We start from the raw sequence: 17,196 nt of genomic DNA on the forward strand, positions 1-17,196 counted from the left end.
AAAACTCTCCATAAAATTTACCCTGCCAAACATTACATGATAAAATTTAAAAAAGATATTAATACTGATTTTAGTTTCTGTGGAGATCACCCAGAAACAGTAACTCATCTTTTCTGGCACTGTTTGTCCACACGGAGATTTTGGAAGGAGTTCAGTAGTTTCATCATTATTCATGTCTTCAAAGATTTCTCCCTGAAATGGGAAAATGTATTACTTTGTTTTTTCAGGACCCCCAAAAAACAAGTTTTTTTTAAATAATTAATTTATTAATTATTCTGGCAAAATTCTACATACATAAATGTAAATTTACTAATAAAACACCTTACTTCCCACAATTCATTAAAGATGTAACTTTTTACATAAAATCAATATCCTTTTCCTCCAACAAAAAGGCTCTCAGAACTATTGAAATTTGTAACTCTCTGCAAATATTTAATGAATCGACTCCCCTGGCTGTTTAACATTATTTGTGTTGTATATTGATTGTATGTTGCATACTGCATTGATTGTTCTTCATGTTGTATACTACCATTTGTTCAATAAAGTTATATAAAAAAAAAACAAAAAAAACATAATTCTGTTAAAGAACTATAGGGTCGCATTGTTACGACATCACAGCGGTGCGGGGGCAGCGGGAAGCGTGGCTAGACCGACGAGAGACATGTGGAAGGCTGTCTAACGAATGTTCGAATAAAGCGCCCTAACAAGCAAACAGTTGGACCCTTATTTGCTTCCCTCAGTTTTATAACACGACAATTCAGACACCATGCTCACTACTTTTCTCTTTCGGGTGTTTTCATATGGCGCTTGACACGGAAACAATGTGGCGCATTACCGCCACCACCTGGTCTGGAGGCGAACTACTTCTTTTTAACGCGGAGAATGACACCTGTTTGTCAAAGTAAAAACATAATAAATATGAACATTTTTACAAAGACTATTTATGAATCTGCTGTGTTCTGATAATGGAAAACGTGGCTGATTTATAAATAATAAAATTACAAACACATTGGTGTTGATTTAATGTATTTGTTCAGAAATAAACCCTCAAGTCATTAGTCTATGGCAATATTTTTTTTAATTTTTTTTTTTGCCGCTGAACGATTTACGGGCTCTTGCGAGGAGGCATTTCTTTTCAGTAGTTTTCTCTTCTACCTTACTGAAAATAGCTTTTAATATGAATCTGTCCGTGTTCCTGGCAATAATTCAACCGTTTTTCGTGAGACCAAACCGAAAACGAGCAGATATGCAGCATCACAGGACAGCAAGGAGGAGAAGCAGACGTCTCAGAAGATTTCCTCTGGATGCCCTGGCCAGACATGAACAACTTGTTAAACTTAAAGTTTATGTTAGTTAATGTAGTCTAACTACATGAAACACTTGTGAATTAAAAGTTTAGTATTTTTATTCAGAGTCAATCCATATCACTTGTTTAAAACAAAAATACTTTCATTTTTTAAAATACTTTCATTTTTCACCCAGTAAAAAAAAACACAAGATTTTTCCAGCTTTTAAAAATACTTCATAAACTAAAATGTAAGACATCAAAAATAAATAGAAACATTCAAAAGATGAGATTTAATTTCCTCAATAAAATACATTAATGTTCGATTTTACAGGGTCTTCCACGTCTCTACTGCTTTGCCAACATAAAGGTTTCTGTCCTGGCCCTTTACGCTGACAGTCAGCCCGACACAAGACCGGATTTTCGGCAGGACCATCAAGCATCTGGTGGAACAGCTTTGGGTTCCTCACACTCTGGGAGGGGAACAGGAGACTGAGGTCTTGGTATTTCTTTTCTGGCTGGCGTGTGGCACATCTTACGGTGTGGTAACCAGGGCCTTTGACATGCCACGGTCCACTGTGAGGGACGTTGTCCACAGGACGGTGGACCGCATCCTCCAGCTGATGAGCAGGGTCATCCGGCTTCCCAGTGGGTATGAACTGGTTTTTTAGCTGCTCGCTTGGTCTTCCACCTTCCAAAAGGTTAAACTGGGGAGCATCGATGGCTGCCACATGAGAATAAAGGCCCTAAAAGAAAATGCAGCTTGTTATTTTAACAGGAAGCTTTTTTATCCCATTCAAATGCAGGCTGTATGTGACTCTAATGCCAAATTTATAGATATTTTTCTTGGGAATCCAGGATCAATCCATGATCCACAGGTTCTATGTAAAAGCCCAATTTATGTAAATCAAACATACCCACCTGAAGGATCCTTTTGGGTGATGGTGGGTATCCCTGCATTGCTCATCCCATCACGCTGCTGACACCCTACAGGGGACCCATGAGGAATATGGTTGAGGCCCGTTACAACCAGCACCACGCCAAGGCATGTTCTGTGGTGGAGAGAGAGCATGTTATTGTTAACATGTGTAAAAATAAATTATAACATATAAAACGAAATTGTAAATGTGTACATTTGATATTTATATGAAAAACCTTTTGAGATTGTTAAAAATGGCTCAGATTTAAATAAAACATGTAAATTATTCATTTTTGTTCATGCATTTATTAAAGAAATTGGGAAAACAACGGCAACATTACATTTTTTGAACAATATTTTCAACTCAAGTAACCTTAACAGACTCTCCTGTCGTTCTTCCTCCCTTCTTGCTCTTTCCTCCTCTCCTCTTTCAACAAAAACCTTTACCCCAATATGACAATGATTAACCGTTTATTAACAAATAAAGACAAATCTGATCCTGATCAAGTGTCTCTACCCATCTGGCACGAGCTTGCCTGAAAACAATCAGGCTATCTTTCTCCCAATGAGTTATATCACTAGAGGAGACACGCCCGCTTTAGGAGCCTGGCCGACTGTGGCGGAGCGCGACGCCATCTTGGTGAGGTCGACGACGCCCACATGACAATGATTTCTATTGCTTTTAGTGGTGTCTAAGTAGCTTTTATATACACGATGGTAAGGCATCAGAGTTCTTCAGGAGAAAACTTTCTGATTTCAAGTCATCCCAAGCCACAATGTGAAAAGTCTCCAGTACATCAGCCAAAGCCGTGGAGGCTTCCTACGCGGTGTCTTTGCTTGTTGCTAAAGCCAAAAAAACGTTTACCATAGCGGAAGACCCACTGCTCCCCGCCGCTGTGGTATTGGCCGAAACTATGCTGGACAAAAAATCAGCGGATACATTCAAAACTGTGCCTCTGTCTAATGACACTGTTTGCCGCAGAATAGATGTCATGGACACAGACATTATCGAACAAGTTGTGGGGAAACTTGGCAACTCATTTTCACTGCAGCTGAATCCACAGATGGTAGTGGACATGCGCAACTTGTTGCATTTGTAAGATATATTGACACGGACGACATCTGTGAACACATTGTATTCTGCAAAGAAATGGAGGGGCGAACAACCGGAGAGGACATTTTTAATGTGTTTAACATGTTTATCAGCTGGAAATCCTGCAGCAGCGTCTGCACAGATGCGGCTGCATCAATGACGGGCAGCGCGAAAGGCCTCAAAGCACGGATTAAAAAAGAAAATCCCCACATCAAGTGGGCCCACTGTGTGATACACGGGGAAGCGCTAGCGTCCAAGAAATGAGCCCTGTGTTGCACGATGTTTTGAACGACAGCAATAAAGTTATAAACTTTATCAAGTCAAGGCCACTTAATGCACATTTGTTCCGCAGCCTCTGTGAAAATACGGGAGCTGAACACACAGAACTGCTCCTGCATCCTGAAGTACGCTGGCTGTCCCGTGGATGAGTACTGAGCAGGCTGTTTGATTTGCTAGCTGAAGTGCACACCTTCCTGACAGAGCACGGATCTCCCCATGCCACCATGCTTGAGAACATGGACTGACTTGCTTTGCTATCTGCCAGATATATTCAGGAAACTGGATGAACTGAACATGTCCCTGCAGGGCAAGGACACCAGCATCCTGAACCTGGATGACAAGGTGGGTGGTTCCCTGAAGAAAGCAGAGATGTGGAAAAGGCCATGTGATCAGGAGGATTTCACCTGCTTTCCTCAGTTGGATGTCTTTCTCTCAAATGAGGATGTGGCGACAGCTCCGGTGAAGTTAGTCATAGTGGGACATTTGGCTAACTTGATCAGTGGTTTTCACTCCTACTTTACTGACATGGATGAGAAATCTGTGCAGCTGGACTGGCTGAGAAATCCATTTCTCTTGTCTGAAGCAAACAGAAGCAAGCTTCCTGTCACTCATCAGGAAAAACTGATGGAAGTAGCATCTGACCGTGGCCTGCAGATGAAGTTTGGTGCATCCACTCTCACACAGTTTTGGCTGTGTGTGAGGCAGGAGCACCCTGAGCTGGGACAGAAAGCTTTGGAGCAGCTGCAACCGTTTGCATCCACATATTTATGTGAGGCCTCCTTCTCAGCAATGATGCTGATCAAAACAAAGCAAAGAAACAGACTGTGCCTGGAGAAGAGCTTGATCACTGCAGTTGCCTCCTTGCCACCAAGAATGACAAAGATCCTCAGTGACGTGCAAGCTCATATTTCTCATTGAAATGTATTGAGTGCATTTTTTTCTTCCTGTTCATAAATCACTGCCTGTTACATGCTGTCCAATTCAAGTCAAATGTTCAATGCAAAGAGATTTATCTGCAACTTCTTTTTTTATCCTAACAGAGTTAACGTTAATTATTATTTGTGAGCAAATCTTTATTTATAAAGTTAATTTATTTTGTAAACTAAATATGAATTATTTATAATTAAGTTATAGATTTATTTCTGTGAACAGATTTTTTTTATTCATGTACATTTTTTATTTGATTTATTATTAGCAGCATTTTGCACATTTGGGTTTTGACTGGTTTTATGCCTTCTGGTGGTCAACGCCTTCTGTTTTTCTTTTTTGTTTATACATGCAATGTTTGCCATATGAATGTTTTTGTCAGGTTCACTGTTGTTTGGCTTGAATAAATCTGACTTTACAGCACTGTATCTCTTTTTTCTTCCAAAAATGTTTTGCTCGTGTCAGGGGGTACTTGACTAAAAATATATTTCTAAGGGGGAACATCACTGAAGAAAGTTTGAGAACCACTGCACTAGACAGTGCGCTGAACCTTTTTTCTTCAATGATTTGTGATCTTCACTGGTGTCCATGGATTACATGAAATCTTTCCGCCTTTATCCACCTTTGTCATGGCAGAAATAACACGTCAATGTAAGGGTGGGGTCATCTAAGATAACACAAGGGTTATATGTGCTTTTTACAACCAAATGAATTCCAAATGACAACAGGAACTAGCTGACATGCTGTAGGAATTAGGGCTATAATTAATAGAATCAATAATTTCTAATAATTTAGAAGCCTGCACACTCACCACTCTGGTTTGATGTCTGTGCACGTTCGGTTGTAGTTCTTGGTCGTGAGGACAAACTCATTGTAGTGCACCCACTCTGGCTTGTGGTCCAGGACAGTGGACGGGTGCAGCTGAACCACCTGGTTGTCTTTGACTGTGAGGTAATATCCTGTGCGTTCCAAATGAGCCACCTGCAGAAGAAGCAGAAGAGCTCTAAACCTTTGCAGGGCAGGAGTAACACCAGCAGACGTACATGTCGGATGAAAGCAGCGTCAGCTCGTTTCACCTGCATGAAGAAGCCAGTGCAGAGAGCACGCCGGATGTTGATGTAGTAATCTCTGCTGGTGAACTCTGTGCTCCGCCTGGGCAGGTTAAAGCGGTCCATAATCCTCGACAGCTGCTGATGCACGTTGTCAGCAGACATCAGTGAGCGGTAGTTGACAAAGATGTCATAGCACCACTGGTTAGACTCATGGTCTAGAAATAAAGCATAAAAAAAAGATTCAGAAAAATGTGTTTCTCCATTCATGCTGACTGGTTTAAAGTTGTAGTGATGAAAAAAGATGTTTTATTCAGTACAGCCAAACCTCTTAGTGTTTTATTGTCTATGTCAGGTTTGTACAAACTTTGTGCAGAGTTAGAATTTGAATAGTAAAGATATAAACATATCAAAGACTGAACTAACATTACATAACAGCCATTGGAAAATAGGATAAAGTAATCACATACATGCAAATCGACTATTGAAAAGCAATCACAACAAATCTTGATCAATAATCTTGATCCTTTCAGAGAACAACATCTGTGCAGAATGACGTAACTTTGGACATCCTGTTCCTTTCAAACCTCACAATGGTCTGCTTTCTGCAAACATGGAGGTATAGATGGTGGTACCATTAGTTAATAATGTTGCTGTTGTTCACCATTTGTCTGAGGTAGAAACAGAGCTTCTATCACACGTCCAACATCCCTCAGGGGTCTCATGACTTCCGTCTCCAGTGTTTTGGCACAGGTGTAGTGCCAAAAAATATCATATCTTTTGTAAAATAATTGACATATCCTACCTTAAATCTTAATATTGGACAACTGCCATCAAGTAAAGGAATCTGGATTATCAATTTCTACCTGTCACTTAAAATAATCGAGACTTGTGTCTCATCTTCCCATAGTAATGGTTTATCTTCTTCAATAACGTTTTATTGAAGGGGCTGCAGGTCAGAATAAATTTGATGACAGGCCAGACTGCAGACATACCTGGTTTACACAATATTAAGTTGTTAGATGATTGTGTGAACTAAGCGTAAGGTAAACAGATAAAAACAAAAGAAGACAGCCGCATGCAGAAGCTATTCTGACACTTACTTTGTTTGAAGGCATGGTAGACATTGAGCATCGTCAAGTGGTCTCCATCAATGTGAGCAAACCTCATCTTGGACTCGTCAGCTGCCTTCTTAGCCTCCGTAGGACGGACAAAGCACTGTGGGACTAAACAAGGTTGGTATGGGCCCCAACAAAGCCGCCCATACGGATGAGTCAAACGTTCACAGAAAAATGGAGCAAAGCCTATGATGCTAGGGCACTCGACACAGCGTTGGGACAGGGCAGGACCACACTATCAAAAGGGTAGAGGGGGAGCTGCGGTCTTTTCTCATGGTCATTTCCAACAGTAATGGATTTTAGTGCGGAGAGAGGGGAGTCATTAAGCACATCTGTAAAACAAGAGTTTTCACACAACTACAGTGTTAGGAACACCAGCAACGACTGAACTTTGCAAAACTTCAGGATCTGACTTTGGAATTCCATAAAGACTACAATTATGACAGAAAATGTTAATCTCAAGGTACACAAGACAATTGTAAACAACTAACAATATAGAAACTTATAGTTATTGTAAGTAAAGATTAATACTGGAACTGTGACATAAACCCAAGTGGTGCCTGCCCTATCCATGTGTATAAATGATTAAAAAAATATAAACTTAGTCCACCCTTATTTAAAATAACATAATTGAGAATAAATATATCAACATTTCTGTAACTAGAAACTGAATTCTGTAAATGTTTAAAGTGCAAGGTAACAAGCTGACCAAAAGGACAGCGTTTGTGTTTATAATCAAAAACTAAGAAAAGATTTTTATAAAAGACTTGTTTCAAAATAAATGGTTTGAAAAAGTAAACTCTACAATTAATTATTTTAACCTGATTAATTTTAACCTGTTTAAAGCATTTCAGTTTTAAAAGGTTAATCAGAACGTTAAGCTTTTTTTTTTTTATGTAATCAAGAAGGAACCGGAAAGTCATTTTAAATAGTGCTGCACCCATTTCCTCCTCCTGTTAATGTACAGTGTTACGCCCCCTTCCGAGTCTAGGGGCACCGAGGCGGCATAACATAAAAAGTTAAAGTTGTGCCTAGTAAATTTGACTGCAACAAAAACACCAAACGAATGTCTCCAAACAATATAAAACAAATTTATTTACAAATAAATAAACAACCACCAACAAGAACTAAAAGTGAAGCTAAAAGGCTTCAGGGTGAACCAAGGCCGAAATAACAAACTAAACCCCAACTAACTGAAACATGTAATCTTACCTGTAAATGAAAGAAAAGGGAAATCAAAGACAAAACACTAACCTCCCTAAACTAACAAAAACAGGAGAAAACATGTACTAAACAAAACGGCAGTTCACCCCTACAGTTTCACTTAACAAATAACTATAAACCAAAGGACTAAACAGAGTGGGCACAGACAAAACTACAAAGGACTACAAAATACTAAAACACAACACTAAAGTACAACTCAAACCACAACCCGGTCTCATCCTAAAATGTGTAGCGAGAGTTTTACAAAAACGCCCCCTAAATTGTGAGGTGGATACGTTTCATTTTCCTATTCATTTTCTATGAGCCTTCTCAGGATCACGTGACTTTGGAGGTTTTGCTTGCCGTGAACAAAAAACATGCTCGTTCATTTTCGGTGGAATATCCCATAAAACAAGATATTTTGAGGACTAACTTTTATTTTAACAACATTTCTAGTGAGGAATATACCATTTTCTTTTAAAATATGCTTTCATTTTGGACATACACTTTGTAGTTTGCTTGTTTCGTTCAACATTTTCTCCCAAAGTCTCTGTTACGTTGGAGAAACACGTTAACTTTCATTCATATCTGCAGACGTGCGCGTGGGTCACGTGACTAATATGTTTCTCTTTTTTTCCGCAGAAAATGCAATAAAATAGGAGTGATTGTGGACTAATTTATCTTTGAAAACATTTCTAGCAGTATATATCCCCTTTATTTTCATAATACCCATTCATTGCAGACATGCAGTTCGTAGTTTGTTTGTTACGTTCAACTTTTCCTCAAAGGATCTGAACGCGTTTGATCTTTTCAACAAATATATACGGGCTGACGTGGGTCACGTGACGTGACGTGAGTTTCTCTTTTTTCATATAGAAGATCTCGTAAAAAGGTGCGTTGCTCTTTATTAGTTATTTTTATTTACATTTCTACGGACCCGTGTAGGTATCAGGTATGCGACTTTGAAGGACATTTAAAACAAACCGGAAGAATGTTGTTCAGGGGGGTATTCCAGAAAGCCGGTTATGCAAGCTCCCACGGTAAGTTTGAGGCTAAGGAAGTTGAAACCTCCGCTTTCGGTTCCAGAAATGGAGGTATGTTTCAGGGTAGGTCAAGTTGCCATGGCAACTCATGCTCTGAACATAACCTGGTCCGGAGCAGGTTTAGTTGAAGCTTAGTTTGTTTACAGAGAGGTGAAGCAGCATGGCGTGTCCATTTGAAGATGATTTAGTGGATGAAAAAACTCAGATAATACTTTTTCCACCATGAGAGGGTGATAAGATCACATATGGATGTTGGAAAGAGAAACTTTTTTACTTTGATCTAACTTAATAATTTGCTTCAGTTAAGATAAATCATTTTTTGTTAGGTCACCTTAAAAATAACACGTATTTTTCAGACAATTATTTTCCTTTCATTCAAATTAATTCAATTAAGTAGGTGTAACTTTGGTGCTGCTGTTAGATCAGCACCGCAAGGGATTCTGGGATACCATTCCCTTTGCCTGTCTGGAAGGATTTGGGTTTAAGTGTGGGTTTTTGACCAAATGTGTTTAGTTGTTTAACTGTTTTAGCTGTTTTACTGTGTTTTGCCAAGTTATTTTGTCCTACTAAGCTTAAGTCTCTGCACCATAAGTGAGAGTGAAGTAGAGGATGATTAGTTTATATAGCACTCCTACCAATGGAGCTGTACTTATAATGACAGAAAATTCTTTAATGAATTTATACACTCCGTGCAATTTTTTTCCCGTCCCTTTAATTGTTATAAAAATGAGCATATCTGCCGGCTCAAACGTAGACATATGAGAGTTCAAGAATCATAATAAATTAAGATGGAAAAAAGATTAATTGGATTGGAGTAATATGTCATTTAGTTAGATAAATATGTAAATATGAGTTGTACAAAAAATTACTGAGTTTTATAGATGTGAAATTAGGTTGAATAAATTTAACTCAATTATTTGTTACCAATAGAAGTAATTCATTTAAGTTGGCAAAATTGGATAAGTTATATATATGCGTCACAAGGAAAATGGAAATAAGATCAGAAACTCGTGCGTTTACTTTGTCTGTTCTTCTACTACAAGCAGAAACTCTTTCTTTTGCTGATGCAGCCGTATTATTTTTTGATGGACGTATAATCTTCATACGCCGTCATTAAAAGCTCAGACTCCGCCTCACTGAAGTGTCGCGCTCTCTATTTTTCTCCACGCGTTTCCATGGTGACTCCGTAAATCGGCGATCCATTGAGAATGTCTTTATGTACATGCCGCGCACGTGCATTAACCCAGGGTTACCAAGTCGAGCGTAATTACGCCAACTCATATCCGGTCTTTTGGAACCGACATACCCCGAGTAAGCAAGTTCAGGCGGATTTCAGCCAGAGTTCAGGCTTAAAGTCAGGCTAGTTTAAACATGCTTCCTGGAACGGACTGAAGAGTTCTCTAAATTTACTTGGCGATTTTTTTATTCAATATTCTTTTACATGTTAAAGTATTCACACTACAAGTCTAAATGCTGTGTACAATGTCTGATCTTTTCCATCATATCTGTGAGCTGACGTGGGGTCATGTGACGTGAGTTTCTTTTTTTTCCTGAGGAAAAATCACGTACAATAAGATCGTCTGAGGTGTAATATTTATGTTTAATAACATTTCTAGGGACTCATGTACTCTGTCGTAACATCACTACCATCAAGCCAGCCGTCATTCGGAACTGCGGTGTCAAATGAGCCGCTCCTCAATTTTCACTGCTCTCGCATTCTCAGCTTTACGGTAACAGAGCAACCACGGCTGAAGTCCGGTTTTCAAAAGAATTTTACAACAGTGAAAAGTTAAATGAATGTTTGGAGAAAAAATACACTAGCTACTCTTATCAAATAACAAAATAAATTTTTTTGATAAAAAGGCTAAGATAAGATTGGGTGTTAATAAGCATACTCCGAACCATATAGCCCAGGGGTCGGGAACCTATGGCTCGCGAGCCATATATGGCTCTTTTGATGGTCACATGTGGCTCGCAGACAAATCTTTAATTATAGTTTTTTTTTTCATTAGACCAGTCCTTCTCGGGCGCGATGCGATGCCAGAGGCGCGCAGTAGTAACAGTGCTTAGAGAGAAAAATCTGCGCCAGCGCTATCAGTTACTATTATCTATTATTTCACAGAGTTTGTACCAGCTGGAAACCTGTGAATTGACGTACCTAAAACTGCGCGCTCCCGTCTCTGAGAAAGAGCGGGGACGGGATGTGTGAGGAGGAAAGCAGGGGGTGGGGGTGAGGGGTTGTGGGGACAGGCAGCAGGTGAATCGCGCAGGGATTGTAAAAACGTAAAACCCGTTGCCCGTCACTCACTGTGGCGTGTGAGTATATGTTTGGCTCCCCGTCTGCATGTGAGCAGTCTGTCTCACATCTACAGAACAGTCAGACCTACGATCACGTTTAAAGTCTCAACGCCTGAACGAAGCAGAAACTCACCACGTATCAACCAGACTAGACCATCAGCAAAACTACCACGAGAAATACTCATCATTTATTAGCAACAGAATAACAATGTTATTAAAAAAGAATCCACAGACTTATTGTACTTTAAAAATGTTGAAATTAAATCAAATGCACACATTCATTTGTATATTTAGTTTTAAACAAATTGTCGCGGACTGAGTTGGATGGCTGTTGGGCCGCGTTAAAAGTTCTGGAGTTCATTGAACGCGTCAAGCAGAGATCTGATTGGCTCTCAGTTCTGTCGCTCAGCCTGTTGTTAGGTAGTTTGGACCAATGGGGTTCAGCTATGGGCCGAATAAGGGAAATGGGAGGGCTGCAGCGGTAGCAGGGGAATATAAAGTTGGGAGAAGCGCTCTCGTGTCGGCGGGAGAGATTCAGGAGTTGCTGAATGAATTGAACGGCGTTTGTTGCGGTCTGCAGTAATCGGAATAAAGAACTTTAAAAGAGGTTAAGTCTCCGTGCCTCAGTGTGGGGAAGGGACACTACATTATTGTATGGCTCTTTCAAAATTACATTTCAAAATATGTGGCGTTTATGGCTCTCTTGGCCAAAAAGGTTCCCGACCCCTGATATAGCCCATTCATTTATGTTAATAGTAAATATAATTTAAGTTTTCACATATGGACATAATACGATGTCGAATTTTATCAGAATCAGTACAGACACTTCATAATGAAATATAAAAATGTAATGTTGATCTAAATGTCAATACTGTTTGAGATTTCTCACAACATAGCATCTTATGAGAGAGATGCAATGTTTGAGGCACCATAGTTTAAGTATTTGCCATAATCCAGGCCATCAGATCATTTTATTCTCTTCAAGACTATGTTGACTACACATACTGATATTTCCAGACACTTTTACTGTAGAAATTTTGAGTTATTCATGTTTGAAATCCAAAATATTTTACATTTGGACAAAGTCCAATCGTCGTTTTCTGACAAAGATGCAATTTTTGAAACACCATTTGTACGTAATTGCCATAATCCAGGCTATCAGCTCCTCTTATTCTCTTCAAGACTATGTACAAATACTAATATTTCCAGACACTTTTACTGTAGAAATTTGAAGTTATCCATGTTTGAAATCCCAAATATTTAACATTTTCACCAAATCCAATCGTCTTTTTTCTGACATAGATGCAATTTTTGAGACACCATAGTTTAGTTATTTCTCATATTCCAGGCTATCGGCTCCTCTTATTCTGTTCAGGAATATGTTGACTACACATACTGATATTTTCAGATAATTTTACTCTAGAAATTTTGAGTTATCCATGTTTGAAATCCCAAATATTTTACATTTTCACAAGTGCTGAGCGTCTTTTTCTGACAAAGATGCAATGTTTGAGACACTGTAGTTTAGGTATTTGCCATAATCCAGGCCATCAGCTCCTTTTTATTCTCTTTAGGACTATGTTGACTACACATACTGATATTTCCAGACACTTTTACTGTAGAAATTTTGAGTTATTCATGTTTGAAATCCAAAATATTTTACATTTTCACAAGTGCTGAGCGTCTTTTTCTGACAAAAACGCAATGTTTAAGACACCGTAGTTTAAAATTCTGTTAAAATGTTAAAATAATACTAATAAACTTGAAAAAAGAATGAAAGACTTCCAGCTACTACAGTCCTTTTTTTGTAATTCTACCCCTTTCTACTTTTTAATCACACATTATTTCTGCATTGAAAACTAAACCTACAATCAATACAAAAATGACTTATTTATATAGTGGACTATGTCAAGAAACCAATTTGATAATTTCATACATTTTAGTCTTTCCTACTTTTTATGCTCTAACCCCTCCCCCATATTTTTTTCACCCTTTTTTAAACTTTTCTAATACTAATGTCTAAAGTTACTATACTAACTGGCCTACAACTAAAAACTGTACATTTATTTGGTTGATTTTTTAAGGCCCCCTGCCGGTTTCATCGATGCCAAGATAGAAAGCCGGTTGGGTGGTTTTGTAGCAGGGTCCGCCAGAGTCATTCTTTTCCCTATACACACCAGAGGTGACGTGTCCTGACTCATTCCTGTTACAGAGACTTTTGGGTCTTTGCCAGTGGAGCTGGTTTGAGGATGTGTGAGCTCATGCTGGGCATTATTTTGAAGGCACTGATCAGGTTTGCTGGGTAGCGAGCACTTATTGGAAATGCAGGATGGATATACAAACTGTACAGAAGGCAGTCGATACGGGTCCCAAACAGGGGTAGGTCTTTTGTGAACCACCATCTTTTCCCCTCGCTCTGCTCCGTCTTTGTAGTCATGTGCATTTGTTGGGTCCATGTTTTTTCTTTGTTCGGTGTGAGGGATTGCGCTTGAACCTATCAAAAAATGTTTTCGTTGATTTCCAAGAGGTCTATATGTAGACTTTTAACTATTATCAGATGATGTCATTCTGTCACATTCTGACACTGGATTACATGTAATAATGTCACAATATTAAATGCAACATCAATGATGTGACAATGATGTCTAATGACATCATCGTTACATCACTGTGACATCACTGTGACGTCAATTTGATTCAGTGTAATCAGATTGTAATGATGTCACATCTGATGATGTCACAGTGCACCTCACCCTGATTAAGGACACACATTGGTTTAAGGTCAGACAATATTTTAATTGACCGCCCTGTTCAAGGCAGAAGTTGGTGTTCAATTTTTTCTAGCCTCCGGTGTCCCTTAATCTTTGAGGAAAAGTAAATATTTATTATCTCCATAATTATCTGCAGCTGGTTTCAACTTTCTTTAAAATGATTTTTTAGGAGCCTTTGAATAGAGACAGGCAGCTTATTGGAGACCGGCGTTTATTCCATCACAGACAGACTGGGGATTGCTAATGGGTTCATTCTGCTAATTTGAATACAAATCGACTGCCTAATCAGCAAATAAAATGATTCAATTTATCTGCAGGGCTCCTCAAAGGTCAAAAATTACATCTTAACTATGAAAACTGTGTCTAAATTTAAGACTGATAAACTTTTTGTAAAAAAAAAAGAGAGAAATTAAAAGTTAAGCTCTTTCTGGATTTAAATTGAGATTTTTTTCTTCTTCTGTAGAAACCCAAATATCTTCTGAAAAATAATAGAGCAGATAAAAAAATCAGGTTGGCTAAGATTAATTTTTACCGAAGAGGATTAGGGCCATGGACAAAAGAAAAAAAAAGCGCATAGAAAATTCTGACTTTAATCTCAGAATTTATCCTTGTAATTTACTTTTCACAATACAAATCAAACAGTTAATGCTAGAAACGGGAAGGGAAGAAGCAAACTTATTTAATCCCTTCCCTATTATAATATGCATAACTTAACAATGATAAATGGTTGCTTTGTTATAAATTATAAACTGTAATGTTTCTATAAACATGTACTAATAAAGGTCTTTCTTCTGAAATGTTTTTGTATGAATTTATTCGAACCATAACACCTTTTTTACCACATGGGTGAGTTAAACAGGAGTTGCCAACATTATTTACAAGGTCAGAACTAACACATGTAATGCAAGTGGCTGAATATTGCAAAAGGAAACAAATCATGGAATGGAAATTTAGTTGATTTAATACTTTTGATCTTAGGTTACTATCATTTGATGCATCTGTTATGGAAATACTGAAAATTAAAAGTAAATAATAAAAAATGAGAAAAAATGTGTTTAGTTATACATATTTCTTTAAATTTCACAGAAGAAATAAGAGGCCAGGATAGGCTCCAGCAGCCCCGTGACCCCAAAAGGGACAAAATGGGTTCAGAAGATGAATCAGAAATAAATTCAAATTAAAAGAAAAAGGTATGTCAGTTATCTGTAGGTATTCTCAGATATGTACCATCGCACATATAAATAAGAAAAAACGACAAAACAGTTAAATTACTTTGTTACCATAGCTCCATTCAAACGACAGATATATAAATAAATGTGCTTAAAAATAATAACAAGAACAAGTGTCCAGTGTCTAATGTAGAGTCTAGCATCTGATGGGAAGAAATCTCAGCAAAAGGACTTCTTTTCTGCAATGACGTGTTGCAGACTCCACAGGAAGGGATGTGAAGTGTCATTTCTGGATCCTCCAAAGCAATGACATCACTGTCAATCTGCAGAAAAGAAAAATACATTAGTTATAAAAGAAATGAGTTTTATTTGATGTCACAGGGAACATATAGGAAAAAAACAAGTCCAGTAGTATTTTCAGAAGCGTAAATTAAAAAAAAGTGATAAATGGAGCTTCTTTCTTTCTTGCTGTGTGCAAACATTTGACATAAATGTACTTGTTGGCCATTTATATGCCCACTAAAACTGGACAAATGTGGTTAATCAGGTGAATCCAAACGGACTATGAAAATGCAGCTGAGAGAAAATAGTAAACTACAGAAGAGTCAATCCGATTCTGCAGAACTACGTACATAATGACGTAACGTTCAAGCTTCCTGGTGTTTCAAAACCCCCCGCCCAATAAAAATAAAATAAAAAAAACCCGCCCTGAAAAAAAAAACTGTACCCTGTAAAGTTTGCAGCTGTGCCGATAGCTTAATGTGGGTGCTAATGTGCTAAATAGTAAACACATTGCTACGGTTCATCGAAGAAGAAACAGCGGTTGCCGTGGATACGCAACACTACTCTGAGGTGTCACATGACTTTCACCACCTGAGCTTTATTTAAACTCGCGCAGATACAGAATAACAAAAACTATAATAGTGTATTAAATGTTATGAAAGGGTATGATTCTGTGACGAGGGACCGTCGTTTGCAGAGTGTTTGTTAAACAATGAGATAATAAAAATAGAGAACGTGTCTGTCACGTGAAGAGAAGGTTGAAAACCGAACATTAAAGTTATTGAGTTGGAGTGTAAACTAAAAGATTGGTGGGTATGCTGCATAGTAGTAAAACACGACAATCTGTTAGACATACGCAGAGAGTATTTTCTGAAGGCTATAAAAGTACTAAATTATAAGGTAGTTGTTGATATAAACGGGCACGACAATGGGGGTGCTAATATATCACAAAGCATTTTCTGCACCACCAGCTATGCAAAACCCTGCATGGCTGATGCAAAATGCTAGCATAGCCTGCTGCCCGTTCATTTACAAGATTCAGTTTAAAATAATTCTATTTACTTACCCTCTGTTCTTCCATTAGCCAAATGACCTCCTCTGGTAAACCTTGAGCGTGCAAAAAGACACTTACAGACGTTCATTTTGTTGGTTTCACTCCGGACGCTCCTTGGACTCTGCAGTGCTGAAGAATGTGGCTCACATGCGACTGTAGCGCACAATTCTGACTTTAAAGTCAGAATTCTGAGATTAAAGTCAGAATTCTGAGATTAAAGTCAAAATTAAAGTCAGAGATTAAAGTCAGAATTCTGAGATTAAAGTCAGAATTCTGAGATTAAAGTCAGAATTCTGAGTTTAAAGTCAGAATTCTGAGATTGAATCAGAATTCTGAGATTAAAGTCAGAATTTTTATATGACCTTTTTTTTTTTTTATTTTGTCCATGGCCCCAATCCTCTTCCAGTAGCGGTTCTAGGCACGGGCCGTCCGGGCGGTGGCCTGGGGCGGAAAACTGAAGGGGGGCGGCACTTGTAAAATATTTTATGCACCACTATTGGTTTACTTATGTCACAGTTTGTGAGTTTGTAACAGCCTGAACCTGGCCGCGCCGCCGCCCTCGCCCCGCAGCTGCGCTCTCCTGTCTTTGAGAAGTAGACACAAATGTGTGTGAAGAAGGAGAAGGGAGGGGGCGCGGGGTGAGCACAGAGTGCCGCTGCGTTTGCGCAAACGCAAAACCTGGCTGGCTCATCTTTCAGGGGAGGCG

At 38.6% G+C, this 17,196-nt stretch overlaps 1 protein-coding gene and 1 long non-coding RNA gene across 3 annotated transcripts; both read right to left on the reverse strand.

Annotated features, from left to right (window-relative positions):
- Positions 1 to 1,387: 1,387 nt before the first annotated feature.
- LOC144990387 (ATP-dependent RNA helicase DHX15-like) lies at positions 1,388 to 11,099 on the reverse strand. 2 transcript variants are annotated; one of them, XR_013654374.1, is made up of 5 exons: positions 6,656 to 11,098; positions 5,580 to 5,770; positions 5,315 to 5,484; positions 2,207 to 2,337; positions 1,388 to 2,031 (listed from the first exon to the last, which is right to left on the reverse strand). XR_013654374.1 is itself a non-coding variant. In XM_078943597.1 (3 exons), exons 1-3 carry the CDS (start codon positions 6,720 to 6,722, stop codon positions 5,311 to 5,313), a joined length of 432 nt encoding a protein of 143 aa, XP_078799723.1. In that variant the 5' UTR covers positions 6,723 to 11,099; the 3' UTR covers positions 4,730 to 5,310. The 2 variants fall into 2 exon arrangements, 1 of the variants encoding a protein (XP_078799723.1); XM_078943597.1 differs by lacking the exons at positions 1,388 to 2,031; positions 2,207 to 2,337 and having other exon boundaries at positions 4,730 to 5,484; positions 6,656 to 11,099.
- Positions 11,100 to 11,375: 276 nt separating this feature from the next.
- Positions 11,376 to 17,121, reverse strand: LOC144990396 (uncharacterized). The gene is made up of 2 exons (XR_013654391.1): positions 16,503 to 17,121; positions 11,376 to 15,477 (listed from the first exon to the last, which is right to left on the reverse strand). It is a non-coding gene; the product is annotated as an uncharacterized LOC144990396 (long non-coding RNA).
- Between the last annotated feature and the right edge of the window lie 75 nt (positions 17,122 to 17,196).

Source organism: Oryzias latipes (assembly GCF_053564925.1).
Source record: "Oryzias latipes strain Hd-rR chromosome 1 unlocalized genomic scaffold, Olatipes_Hd-rR_3.1 chr1_Y".
NCBI classification, from domain to species: Eukaryota; Metazoa; Chordata; class Actinopteri; order Beloniformes; family Adrianichthyidae; genus Oryzias; species Oryzias latipes.

Bases quoted from the DNA above. Each gene is read 5' to 3' on its own strand.
- LOC144990387 (XM_078943597.1), bottom strand. From the start codon at position 6,722: ATGAGGTTTGCTCACATTGATGGAGACCACTTGACGATGCTCAATGTC. The intron at 5,771-6,655 runs GTAAGTGTCAGA...CTTTATTTCTAG, and splicing joins CTACCATGCCTTCAAACAAA to ACCATGAGTCTAACCAGTGG. The intron at 5,485-5,579 runs GTGAAACGAGCT...CTTCTTCTGCAG, and splicing joins GCACTGGCTTCTTCATGCAG to GTGGCTCATTTGGAACGCAC.